This window comes from Taudactylus pleione, unplaced genomic scaffold (genome assembly GCF_031769625.1).
Source record: "Taudactylus pleione unplaced genomic scaffold, aTauple2 ptg000066l, whole genome shotgun sequence".
Classification (NCBI taxonomy): domain Eukaryota; kingdom Metazoa; phylum Chordata; class Amphibia; order Anura; family Myobatrachidae; genus Taudactylus; species Taudactylus pleione.
The window spans coordinates 2,776,392-2,791,092 of NW_028284468.1; the positions used below are offsets into that span (position 1 = coordinate 2,776,392).

Genomic DNA, 14,701 nt, shown 5'->3' on the forward strand with positions numbered 1-14,701 from the left:
TGATTCGGGATGCTGAGTTCGAAATCCCAGCAGACGGCATCCCGATCGTAAGGACATCGGGGAAAGGTAAGTATCAGCTGTGGAGGGGGGGAGTTTAGGCAGCCCGGGGGGACTTAGTGTTAGGCTGCAGGAGAGGGAAGGTTAGGGTTAGGCTCTGGGCAGGGGGGTTGGTTCAGGCACCACCGGGGGGGGGGTTAGGGTTAGGCACTAAGGGGGGAGGGGTAGGTTTAGGCATGACTGGATGGTTAGGGTGCACGGTAGGAAGGGTTAGTATAAGGGTGCAGGAAAGGAGGGTTTGGGGGTAAATAGGACAGGGGAACATTACTTACCGTTCCCCTGTCGGGATTTGAACCATCGTGATGACAATGTCAGTGTACTGACAGCCGGGATCCCATCCATCAGTATTCCTTTGGGACCATCCACAAGTACCAGGCAGAGCTGTGTGCAGGGGCGTATCTATAATGGGTGCAGGGTGTGCGGTGCATGTGGGACCCTGGGGGCCCACACCACATACCCTGCGCCCATACTTTCTAATGCTTACCTCTCCGAAGTGCCACGTCGGCTGGAGAGGCGCTACACAAAACGTCTGGAAAATGCCCGCCGCGGCCATTTCCCTGGCGCTCTGTGTATGCGCAGTTGGTAAATTGCCGAGAAAATGTCTGCCGCATTATTTTTCCAGTTTCCTGTTCATGCACAGTAGACTCCGGGCACAGACTAGTGCCCGGAGTCTACTGAACCTGTCAGTGCGCCGTGTCCGCCGGATAGGGAGGAGGGGGCCCTGGATGGTGAGTGAACACAGGCCCCTTCCTCTCTTAATATGCATCTGGCTGCAAAAAAATAACGGGGATGCCATCAGATCAACACTGAAAGTTTTTGCACAACCTCTAACATCCCTCATGGTCTACCGCATCTGTCCCTGCAACAGTATTGGTCCTATAGGACTTCTGGAGGACCAATGCTGGTATTGTGATTGAGTCCAGAACCAGTGGAATGGTTTAGTACAGTTACAGGGCTCCATCCTGAAGATGTGCTCCAGTGGCTGGTCTTTTGAACTTGCAGCGGCACAGAATGTGGAGGTGAGTGTGTCCCATCACTACACAATTATCTCCACCATTCATGTGTGAGGTTGCTTCTCAGACAAGGGAGTGGGATCACTCACAATTTTGCCTAAGAACACAGCCCTGATGAACAATGCCTTTTCCAGCATGATGGAGCACCTTGCCATAAGGCAAAAGTGATAACTAAGTCTCTCGGGGAACAAAACATCAAAATTTTGGGTCCATGGCCAGGAAACACCCCAGACCTTAATCCCATTGAGAACTTGTGGTCAATACTCAAGAGGTGAGTGGACAAACAAAATCCCACAAATTCTGACAAACTCCAAGCATTGATTAGGCAAGAATGGGCGGCCATCAGTCAGTATGTGGCCCAGAAGTTGATTGACAGCATGTCAGGGCGCATTGCAGAGGTCTTGAAAAATAATTGTCACTGCTGCAAATATGACTCTTTGCATAAACTTAATGTAATTGTCAATAAAAGACTTTGACAATTAACATCTGGCAAAACGGTCTAAAAACACTGAAGCAGCAATCTTTGTGAAAACCAATACTCTTGTCATTCTCAGAACTTTTGGCCATGGCTGTACATACAATAGGTACAGTGCATACGTCAGTGTATGGCTAAGGAGACATTGCATTCACTTACTGATCAGAATGATGAACATTATTGCACACACCACTCCCATGACTATCATCATCTGTGGAGAGATAGAGATATTTATTGTCACACTCTAATAGACATGAATAACTGTATTGTTCCTATTAATGTCACATTTGGCGACTGTAAGAGACAGAAACAGTAGAGGAGCACAAAACTCTAGACCAATGATTAATGTAACATAGGAGTTAGAGGGTTTGGTATATTTTGTCAACAAAATGTCGACATTCTTCATGTAAACATGAGAATGTCGTCATGGTCATAATGTAGACATGTAACATGGCGACATGTTCAGCATGTTGACACTGATGTAATGTCGACAATCAGCGGTGCTGTGAAGCGGCTGTTCCAGCGGGTGCAGAGGTAAGTATCCTGACTCTAACCCTAACCATAGACTTAACCCTAAACCTAACCTGGTAGTTGCAGCTAATGTTCCGGCGTTTATGACTAGCGTCACATGTTGCAGCAAATATTGAGGTAAGTATGTCCTTATTCCTAATGCTGAACCTAACCACCTAACCCTGAGCCCAGAACTAGAAGCCATAAAGTCAGAGGATCACTGTGGGTTTGCTGATGATGGCTGAGGGAGAAGCGCCCAGCTCCTGAGACGACAGGCCAGCCAGCTGCCATGACATCCCACACACACACTCACCTGATTCATATGGGACCTCAATAGAGATGAACATGTTGAGACACAGTTCTAAATAACATGTCATTGCCTGTGTCTGCGATCCCGTATACAGGAAACAGGGCTCCGGCATCTCACTGACCACGGACATTCTACGGGACCATAGACTTACTCAAATGATCTACAACCAATGCTGCAACTTTTTACACAGATGTTTGGATTTGCAGGTGGTCGTAGCAATATATCTCCCGGCAGCAGTGACACTTGCACATTTTCACATAGCATCTCAATACACAGACGCAGACAATGCCGTGGACAGAATCCCGGCTCCAGAATCCTGACAGCTGCAATCCCGTCGGTGAGTATTATGGTTAGGTTTAGGGTTAGGCACTAGGGGGAGGGATAGGGTTAGGCTGCGAGAGGGGATGGTTAGGGTTTTGCTGCAGGGGAGGTGGTTAGGGTTAGGCTGAGGGAGGGGAGGGTTAGGCAGTGGGAAAAGCGGGGTAGGGTTAGGGGAAGAGTTATAATACTTATCTGTAGAGATGAGCGGTTCAGATTTTGCGGAATCCGAACTGCTCCGAACACCGGGGATCCGAGTCCCACTTCGAGGCCGAACGTCATCCTCCCGATGTCAGATTCTCTCAAGAGTTGGTTTCTATATAAGGTGCTGCGACCAGGACTTAGCGCCATTTCACTCACACGCTGCGCTGGCAAAGTGACTGTAGGGGGCACACTGCACAATGATGTATGCTGCGCTATACTTTGTGCTGATTAAAGTGGCTGTGTCCAGACTCACAAGTGGCTGTGTGTACTAGGTATGCTGCACTGCACTCAAGCCCATCTGCTCTAGTGTAGAAAAAAAGAAAAAGTAAACTAATGTAACCCACTGTGTATACAAGCACGGTGACTCCTTGGTCCGTAGCCCAAGAAAAATTGTGTTGTTACAGCCTGCGGACCCCTGAGCTCCGCCCACGTGAAATCCCGGCGGGCCGCTGACACCCCCTTCCTCGGTTCAAAACCTAAGTATAGCGTCTCAGTGGAAGGCTTCACTATTAGCCTAGCCCAGTCCCTGTGCTATAATGTCTTGGGGCCTCCTCCGCACCATGTGATGTTGCAGCGCATGATGTCCTCCATGGCTCCGGTCAGCTGGTCTCCCATCCTGCACTGTGAGCCGGTCAGCTGCTAGAACAGTTGACAGGGTCACAGTGCAGGATGGGAGACCAGCTGACCGGAGCCACGGAGAACATCACCTAGCCCTGATCACATACAGTGATAAGGCCGTGGAGGGGATTCGCAGGGACAGAGCTTTATCACAAGCTCTATCCCTGCAAGGGATTTTTAATAAATCCCTGTGATATTTCATGAATTTGCAATGCAAATTCAGTCAGAAATATCACACTACAAGCTGCATTTTAATGCGGATTGTAGTAAATAGGGCCCTAAGTCTTACAGTGCATGCGTAAAAGTACATTACTGTAGTCGCTCACAGCAACTTTTTACCCGCAGTGTGATTTACAGGCAAGAACTGTTTGGGGGAAATAACGGGGAGTGGCGGCAAAATTGCAGATGTGTCGCAGCAGTTTTTTTTTGGGAAGGGTCGCAGTCTGTGACTGTGATCCCATACGCAGTAACAATGGCACCTCAGTTCAGGCGTCTATTCTGCGCAGCCATAAGGTTACTCGAAAGCTGCTAATGGTAATATCTATGGATGTAGGCACCTGGATTTGCAAAGCTGCAGGTGGGCGTTTCAACACGTATCAAGACAGCTGCGGCATTAGCCTATATTCACAGATCCTCTGCCAGGGCCGCAACTAGGGGGGGGCTGGAGGTGCACGTGCACCGGGTGAGCCGCTGTACCCGGTGCCAGTGACCTCCAGCCTGGCGCTGCAGAGAGGCTCCAAGCCAGACATCCGCTGGTAATATTTATTACCAGCGGGCGCCTGGCTCCTTCTCTGCAGCGACGCGGTGTAGCCGGAGGCTGGAGTTCTCTCCCGAACTCCAGCTTCCGGCTCTCCCCACGGGCACATGACGTCTCCCCCATAGTTCCGAGGAGCAGCCGGCGGAGCGGACGCGACGCGATGCAGGAGTATTTTTTTTTTTATAAGCTGCACTACAGGGGCATGGGCATTATGACAGGGGCATTACTATGGGGGCATGGGCATTACCACAGGGGCATTACTATGGGGGCATTACTATTACCACAGGGGAATTATTATGGGGGCATGGGTATTACCACAGGGGCATTACTATGGGGGCATGGGCATTACCACAGGGGCATTATTATGGGGGCATGGACATTACCACAGCTGCATTACTATGGGGAATGGGCATTACCACAGGGGCATTACTATGGGGGCATGGGCATTACCACAGGGGCATTACTATTACCACAGGGGAATTATTATTGGGGCATCGGCATTACCACAGGGGCATTATTATGGGGGCATGGGCAATAAGGGGCATTACTAATGGGGCATGAGCACTACAGAGGCATTATTATGGGGGCATGGGAATTACCACAGGAGCATTACTATGGGGGCATGGGCATTACCACAGGGGCATTACTATGGGGGCATGGGCACTACAGGGGCATGAGCACTACAGGAGCATTACTATTGGGGCATGAGCACTACAGGGGCATGAGCACTACAGGGGCATTACTATTGGGGCATGGGCACTACAGAGGCATTACCACAGGGGCATTGTTATGGGGGCATGGGCATTACCACAGGGGCATTATAATGGGGGCATGGGCATTACCACAAGGGCATTAATATGGGAGCATGGGCTCTACATGGGCATTACTATGGGGTATTAATATATGGGCATTACAATATGGGCACTACTACAGGGGCATTACTATGGGGGCATTATCATATGGGCACTACTACAGGGGCATTACTATATGGGCACTACTACAGGGGCATTACCTCAGGGGACATTACTATAGGGGCACTGCTGCAGGGGGAATTACCAGGGGGGGGCGCCAAATTACTGTCTTGCCCCTGGTGACAAAAATCGTAGTTTCGGCCCTGCCTCTGCGTACACATTTGCAGGAGCGATGGCAACGGTATACAACTGAATCAGGCCCTGTTTCCATGAGGAAAGAACTAACATGTTCTGAAGTGGTGGAGTAACCCTGTTACCTATTGTGAAATTTCTTATCATTATCTATGGGCTTTGCTGCCACATACACTATGCTTATATAGTCCATCATTTCCTTACTGGGCACTACAGGCTATTTTTGGAAAGTTAATCTGGGTCTCTGTCGAATAGCACGCCGTGACAGTAGTACTTTGTTTTAACACTGTAATTGCTGACTGCCATGCCATGTTGGTGTTGTGTGGCATTAACATGCTCCTTTCTGCACTTACATGTATGTTACTGGCCACTGTGCCAAGTCACTGAACATATGGTATGCTGCATTGACATGTTTTGCGCTGGCCGCCAGGCCGAGCCACTTGAGCTGTTGTATTTACAGATTATCCATGTTGGATACTTTGATGCTGTCTTTCTTTATAGAAACAAAGGCTGTTTGGCCCTGATATTAGTGAAGGATTACATTAACTTTTGGTTTGCCAGCTACTACACTGAGCACTGATTATCTTGTTAACAGTATCTCTAACTTACGTTTACTCATAATGTTTTAATAAATGATCATTCAAAACCGTTACATCATGTTATGAGATGGCAACCTCCACACTGTGATTTGCAGTGCTCTCTGGTGGTGTCTGGTGTTTCCATGAATGTTTATTATATTGGGGTGCTAGTTATGGTTTATATGATGGTTTATTGCCCACTATGTTGACTACGAGCATCCAATGGGGGCACAGCACATCCAGTTGTACTCAGGAGGTGATGCTCTTTACTTAATCAGCTGGCTTTCGCCCGGCCGCACCCCCACCATGCTGGTCAAACTCACTGTGGCAGCACACAATAGGCCCTTCATAAATTTCAGCTCCAGGCCCTTGTAGTCCTTAATCTGGCACTGCCCACTGTGTATGCAATTACTGTGACTCTGTTGGCCGTACCCACTGTGTATACAAGCATTGTGACTCCTTGAGCCGTACTCCACTGTGTATACAAGCAAGGTGACTCTTTGGGCCGTAGTCCACTGTGTATACAAGTACTGTGACTCTGCTGGCCGTACTCCACTGAGTGGGTGGGAGAGCCCACGGACAATTCCATCTTGCACTACCTTTCATTTCTGCCGCTGCTGTGTGGCAATGTTTCATAGATGAGCTTTAAACTGTGGTGTCTGTGCCGCTGCTCTGTCGCTTAGTAACCAGCCAGCTCACTGCAGCCTTTGGCCAATAATGGTGAAAACAATTTTGTGAGCTGTGAGGTGGTAAAACTGGAATCGGTATGAGTTCCCGGCAGCAGAAGCCTGACAGCAGAGCTCCCTGAACAGCAGAGCTCCCGGCAGCAGAAGCCTGACAGCGCTGGAAATCCCGATCGTGGAAAGGTAAGTATTCTCTAACCTAATCAAACCCCCTAACCCTCCTTAGGGGTGCCTAAGCCTAACCTCACCCCCAAGTGCCTAACCCTAATCTCCCCTTCCCCGCTGCCTAACCCTAAGTCCCCCCGGGTGCCCTAAACCTAACCCTGCCCCCCCGCGGCTGTCCGCTCGCGGCGCCCGGCATCCCTTCGATCAGGATGCTGGGCGCCGGTCTCCCGGCGTCGGGGACATGTCAGGTGTCTACGTCTAGACGCCCGGCATTTCATCCCTCGCCGGGATATGATAGTCGGGAAGCCGGCTGCCGGTATTAAGGCAGCCGGCTTCTCGATTGTATACCATCAAACTTGACTGTAGATGACTGTAAATTACTGTTATTGAGGTTACTAATACTCTAGGAACAAATAAAAACCCAAATTATGTGATTTTTAGCTTTTTAAAAAAAAATTAATTGTAAAAATTCAAAACCAGTCACGGCGGTTTGGCAAATCCAAATCCGGACGACGAATCAGAGCCAAATCCAGCAAAAATGGTCCTGCGCACATCTCTACTTACCTGTATTCATCGGGATTTCCATCGTTGGGATTATGCAGCCAGGATTCTGACCGCTGGCATTATCAGCCCTGGCACCGCGTACCCAACCCCCTTGTGGTACTTCTTACTTAATGAACTATACATTCATAGGAAAATGTGTTAACTGTGGATTTTATGTTTGATAACATTATTTTAACTAGAAACAGGCCTGGGGTGAGTATTGATAGAGCTCCAGTCTGCTTCCGTTTTATAACCTTTCTGTAAAAAATATTTCATGTCATATTTATATAACTGTATACAGAGTCTCTTGTGCTTCTCACCTTACAGTTCTTCCACCAGTATTTCCTCTTCAGTTTCGCTGCGTTTGTCTCAAACTTGGAAGCCCCAGCTTGGAGGGCGTCTGCCCTGTTATCCAGCTCCGACAGCTTTTGGTCTCTTTCCAGTACTTTGTCCACGTTTACACGCATGATATCCACCACCTGCCATCACCGTGAGCGTACAACATAACACAAACACGGCAATTATCAGTACATTAGAGACGTTACTGGGGTACCAAGGGCAAAACAGTGGAAAAGAATGTTCCCATTTACAGTGGGAGGAAAGTCACTGAGATGATATAAGTACACTATACAATATAATACACAAAGGATGCTAATTTATGTATAAACACCTGAATATAATGTGAAATACTGTGCTATGATGTCATCACTTCAGTGCTCATTAGTGAAATGTATATATTATAGGGAATAATATGCCTCCTACTTTACATCCATATAGATATTAGAAGTCACATCTGTGTACAGCTTCATGCTTTATATAGTCTCATTACTCCTCATATCCACATGTTTTACAACAAGGGTTAGGATTAAGCCCAGTGGTCGAAGTTCAAATTTTGAAGTGGGAATATGGAAATATCAGGTGGGCTTTACTTAGGCAGGCCCAAATCCTGAGCCCCCTACTTCCATACCCCCACTTCCTCCCAGCTCACAGCACACCACACCTCACAGCACACCTACCACCATGCCACGCCTCACAACACAACTCCTACCATGCCACGCCTCACAGCACACCTACCATGCCACACCTCATAGCACAACTACTACCATGCCATGCCTAATAGCACACCTCACAGCACAACTCCTACTATGCCACGCCTAACAACACACCTTCTACCATGCCACACCTCACAGCACAATTCCTACCATGCCACGCCTCACAGCACACCTCACAGCACACCTCCTACCATGCCACACCTCACAGCACACCTCCAACCATGCCACGCCTCAAAGCCCACCTCCTACCATGCCACGCCTCACAGCACACCTCACTGCACACCTACTACCATGCCATGCCTCACAGCACACCTCACAGCACACCTCCTACCATGCCACGCCTCACAGCACACCTCACATCACATCTCCTACCATGCCACACCTCACAGCCCACTTCCTACCATGCCATGCCTCACAGCACACCAACTACCATGCCACACCTCACAGCACACCTCCTACCATGCCACGCCTCACAGACCACCTCCTACCATGCCATGCCTCACAGCACACCTCACAGCACACCTCCTACCATGCCACGCCTCACAGCACACCTCCTACCATGCCACGCCTCACAGCACACCTCCTACCATGCCACGCCTCACAGCACACCTCCTACCATGCCACACCTCACAGCACACCTCACAGCACACCTCCTACCATGCCACACCTCACAGCACACCTCCTACCATGCCACACCTCACAGCACACCTCCTACCATGCCACACCTCACAGCACACCTCCTACCATGCCACACCTCACAGCACACCTCCTACCATGCCACGCCTCACAGCACACCTCCTACCATGCCACGCCTCACAGCACACCTCCTACCATGCCACACCTCACAGAGCACACCTCCTACCATGCCACGCCTCACAGCCCACCTCCTACCATGCCACGCCTTACAGCACACCTCACAGCACACCTACTACCATTCCACGCCTCACAGCACACCTCCTACCATGCCACACCTCACAGCACACCTCCTACCATGCCACGCCTCACAGCCCACCTCCTACCATGCCACGCCTTACAGCACACCTCACAGCACACCTACTACCATTCCACGCCTCACAGCACACCTCCTACCATACCACACCTCACAGCACACCTCACAGCACATCTCCTACCATGCCACGCCTCACAGCACACCTCCTACCATGCCACACCTCACAGCACACCTCCTATCATGCCACGCCTCACAGCACACCTCACAGCACACCTCCTACCATGCCACGCCTCACAGCACACCTCCTACCATGCCACGCCTCACAGCACACTTCACAGCACACCTCCTACCATGCCACACCTCACAGCACAACTCCTACCATGCCACGCCTCACAGCACACCTTCTACCATGCCACACTTCACAGCACACCTCACAGCACAACTCCTACCATGCCACACCTCACAGCACACCACCTTCCATGCCATACCTCACAGCACACCTCACAGCACAACTCCTACCATGCCATGACTCACAGCACACCTCACACCACACCTCCTACCATGCCACGCCTCACAGCACACCTCACAGCAAACCTCCTACCATGCCATACCTCACAGCACACCTCCTAGCACACTTCCTACCATGCCACGCCTCACAGCACACCTCCTACCATGCCACGCCTCACAGCACACCTCCCACCACAACACACCTCACAGCAATGTGCACTAAACAGCACCAGTGATCGCTCCTTCACCTCACTCCTTGGAAGCATTATGAATTTGGCGCCGGCAGTCACGCGGCTGCCCCAGATTGTCTGTCGGTCCGTGAGCCATGATTGGCTCATGGCCAGTTCCAATATTAGGCTGCAATTAGGGTTAGGCTGCAATTAGGAATAGGGTTAGGCTGCAATTAGGAATAGGGTTAGGCTGCAATTAGGGTTAGGCTGGGGTTAGGGTTAGGCTGCAATTAGGATAGGGTTAGGCTGCAATTAGGGTTAGGCTGCAATTAGGATTAGGGTTAGGCTGCAATTAGGGTTAGTCTGTAATTAGGAATAGGGTTAGTCTGCAATTAGGAATAGGGTTAGTCTGCAATTAGGAATAGGGTTAGGCTGCAAATAGGGTTAGGCGGCAATTAGGGTTAGGCTGCAGTTAGGGTTAGGGTTAGGCTGCATTTATGGTTAGGCTGCAATAAGGAATAGGGTTAATCTGCAATTAGGAATAGGGTTAGGCTGCAATTAGAGTTAGGGTTAGGCTGCAATTAGAGTTAGGGTTAGGCTGCAATTAGGAATAGGGTTAGTCTGCAATTAGGAATAGGGTTAGGCTGCAATTAGGAATACGGTTAGGCTGCAATTAGGGTTAGGGTTAAGATGCAATTAGGGTTAGGCTGCAATTAGGAATAGGGTTAGTCTGGAATTAGGAATAGGGTTAGGCTGCAATTATGAATAACGTTAGGCTGCATTTAGGGTTAGGGTTAGGCTGGAATTAGGAATAGGGTTAGGCTGCAATTAGGGTTAGGGTTAGGCTGCAATTAGGAATAGGGTTATGCTGCAATTAGGAATAGGGTTAGTCTGCAATTAGGAATAGGATTAGTCTGCAATTAGGAATAGGGTTAGGCTGCAATTAGGATTAAGGTTTAGGCTGCAATTAGGAATAAAATTTGGCTGAAATTAGGGTTAGGCTGCAATTAGGAATAGGGTTAAACAGCAATTAGGAATAGGGTTAGGTTGCAATTAGGAATAGGGTTAGGCTGCAATTAGGGATAGGCTGCAGTTAGGGTTAGGGTTAGGCTGCATTTATGGTTAGGCTGCAATAAGGAATAGGGTTAATCTGCAATTAGGAATAGGGTTAGGCTGCAATTAGAGTTAGGGTTAGGCTGCAATTAGAGTTAGGGTTAGGCTGCAATTAGGAATAGGGTTAGTCTGCAATTAGGAATAGGGTTAGGCTGCAATTATGGTTAGGGTTATTCTGCAATTAGGAATAGGGTTAGTCTTCAATTACGAATAGGGTTAGCCTGCAATTAGGAATAGGGTTAGGCTGCAATTAGGAATAGGGTTAGGCTGCAATTAGGAATACGGTTAGGCTGCAATTAGGGTTAGGGTTAAGATGCAATTAGGGTTAGGCTGCAATTAGGAATAGGGTTAGTCTGGAATTAGGAATAGGGTTAGGCTGCAATTATGAATAACGTTAGGCTGCATTTAGGGTTAGGGTTAGGCTGGAATTAGGAATAGGGTTAGGCTGCAATTAGGGTTAGGGTTAGGCTGCAATTAGGAATAGGGTTATGCTGCAATTAGGAATAGGGTTAGTCTGCAATTAGGAATAGGATTAGTCTGCAATTAGGAATAGGGTTAGGCTGCAATTAGGATTAAGGCTTAGGCTGCAATTAGGAATAAAATTTGGCTGAAATTAGGGTTAGGCTGCAATTAGGAATAGGGTTAAACAGCAATTAGGAATAGGGTTAGGTTGCAATTAGGAATAGGGTTAGGCTGCAATTAGGGATAGGCTGCAGTTAGGGTTAGGGTTAGGCTGCATTTATGGTTAGGCTGCAATAAGGAATAGGGTTAATCTGCAATTAGGAATAGGGTTAGGCTGCAATTAGAGTTAGGGTTAGGCTGCAATTAGAGTTAGGGTTAGGCTGCAATTAGGAATAGGGTTAGTCTGCAATTAGGAATAGGGTTAGGCTGCAATTATGGTTAGGGTTATTCTGCAATTAGGAATAGGGTTAGTCTTCAATTACGAATAGGGTTAGCCTGCAATTAGGAATAGGGTTAGGCTGCAATTAGGAATAGGGTTAGGCTGCAATTAGGAATACGGTTAGGCTGCAATTAGGGTTAGGGTTAAGATGCAATTAGGGTTAGGCTGCAATTAGGAATAGGGTTAGTCTGGAATTAGGAATAGGTTTAGGCTGCAATTATGAATAACGTTAGGCTGCATTTAGGGTTAGGGTTAGGCTGGAATTAGGAATAGGGTTAGGCTGCAATTAGGGTTAGGGTTAGGCTGCAATTAGGAATAGGGTTATGCTGCAATTAGGAATAGGGTTAGTCTGCAATTAGGAATAGGATTAGTCTGCAATTAGGAATAGGGTTAGGCTGCAATTAGGATTAAGGCTTAGGCTGCAATTAGGAATAAAATTTGGCTGAAATTAGGGTTAGGCTGCAATTAGGAATAGGGTTAAACAGCAATTAGGAATAGGGTTAGGTTGCAATTAGGAATAGGGTTAGGCTGCAATTAGGGATAGGGTTAGGCTGCAATTAGGATTAAGGCTTAGGCTGCAATTAGGAATAAAATTTGGCTGAAATTAGGGTTAGGCTGCAATTAGGAATAGGGTTAAACAGCAATTAGGAATAGGGTTAGGTTGCAATTAGGAATAGGGTTAGGCTGCAATTAGGAATAGGGTTAGGCTGCAATTAGGATTAAGGCTTAGGCTGCAATTAGGAATAAAATTTGGCTGAAATTAGGGTTAGGCTGCAATTAGGAATAGGGTTAAACAGCAATTAGGAATAGGGTTAGGTTGCAATTAGGAATAGGGTTAGGCTGCAATTAGGGCTAGGGTTAGGCTGCAATTAGGGTTAGGGTTAAGATGCAATTAGAGTTATACCCCTTTTCCACCAAAATTCGGGGTCTGACCTGGAGTTGGAACAGGGTTCCTATCCGGATCAGACCCGAAATTTAGCCGGCGCCGACTCGATTATTCCCGAGTCGGAGCCGCTCACATCGCAGTGTGGTCTGCATAGACCCGGCTTTTCCAGCATGAAAGTGGACGCTCGAAGATGACGTCATCTCCAAGTGCCACTGAAGCCGGACCAATCGGCCGGCTTGCGGCGCACTGCAGGTCATCAAGACCCGGAGTGCGCTGTGCACACAGCAGGGTTTCACGGGCTACGCCCGTGTTAAACCCTGCTATTTACCTGGGTTGGATTGCCGGTTCACTCAACCTTGCAATCCAAAGCTCACCCCTTTTACACCAAGGAGCTGCCCGGGTTAACCCTGCAATAACCCGGGTTTTAGCTCTGGTGTAAAAGGGGTATAAGGCTGCAATTAGGATTAGGGTTAGGCTTCAATTAGGGTTAGGGTTAGGCTGCAATTAAGAAAAGGGTTAGGCTGCAATTAAGAAAAGGGTTAGGCTGCAATTAGGAATAGAGTTAGGCTACAATTAGGGTTAGGGTTAGGCTGTAATTAGGAATAAGGTTAGTCTACAATTAGGAATAGGGTTAGGCTGCAATTAGCATTAAGGCTAGGCTGCAATTAGGAATAGGGTTAGGCTGCAATTAGCATTAAGGCTAGGCTGCAATTAGGGTTAGGCAGGGGTAAGGTTAGTTTTAGGCTAAAATAGTACTGCCAACACACAATGTTGACATTCCTAATATTTCAACATTATGTCCGTGTTGAAATGTTGTCTGTCGACATTTTAAACATGTATACTGTACATGCCGAACATGTCGACATTATGGTGTCAAGTTGAGATTCTGCATATCTACATCATGCAACCTCGTCCTTTTAGCCCCGACCCCACCTTACAGATCCACAAATCACTGCATTTTGTCACATCGTGGGTGGGGTCTAATGACGTAAAGAGCCAGGCCCCACCTCCTACATAGTCAGCAGCAGCTTCTCTCTGGGCTATTATCTACATATCATACCTCATATGCAGTAATAATAACATGTTTGCATTAGCAATGGGGATTAAATATTTGCTTTTATTTGCAATATTTATAATCCATTTTTTGTTACGATTCAGTTTAAATTCACATGCCCTAAATTAGCCCTCTCTGGCCCGGTATCACTGTTTTTTTTTTTTTATAAATCACAGTAATAAGTTATTATTTATCACCACGATAAGCAAAAATGTAAAAAAACATAATTATCTCCGCATATTGAGGCTCTAGCTTCACTGTGATACATAGTGTTGACAGAAATTGCAGTGGAATGATAAATGTACATGTTTCATATGTAGTATACAGTATGGTTCAACTTTATACTTTTGGATGTTTTGGCTTCTATCGCCATCTAGCTGTTATGAGCTGCACTGTTAGTGGGATTCGGAGCTCAGTCATGGAATAAGATTACACCAGATTTATAGCCCGATTCAGAGATGGATGGAATTGCACAGCCACACACAAGGGCACACACCTCCTTGCTGCATTTGTGTGATCCCAGTGCTGCAACCAAGGTCGCAGCCTGGGGTCACCATCGGAACAATTGGTAAAAGCTTCCCGCAGCCTGGCCGAGTCCTGGCAGCTTGCGAGGCCAGGAAGTCTGTGTGCACCCACGCAGACTCTGGCCGAGTCACTCCCGGAAAACAGGGGCGACATGCTCCCGTTTCCGTGAACGCTGCCGGGGAACTCCCCTGCTCCTCCTCCCAAACGCTG

At 48.0% G+C, this 14,701-nt stretch overlaps 1 protein-coding gene across 1 annotated transcript in view; it reads right to left on the bottom strand.

The window, feature by feature from the left end:
• The window catches only part of LOC148534378 (vesicle-associated membrane protein 1-like), a 59,718-nt gene that overhangs the window by 17,874 nt on the left and 27,143 nt on the right, over positions 1-14,701 (bottom strand). Inside the window, exons 3-4 of the mRNA XM_088466819.1 lie at positions 7,655-7,813; positions 1,705-1,756 (exon numbers count right to left, since the gene is read on the bottom strand). Of these exons, the coding sequence (XP_088322945.1) occupies positions 1,705-1,756; positions 7,655-7,813 (211 nt within the window). The remainder of the gene's footprint in view (positions 1-1,704; positions 1,757-7,654; positions 7,814-14,701) is intronic.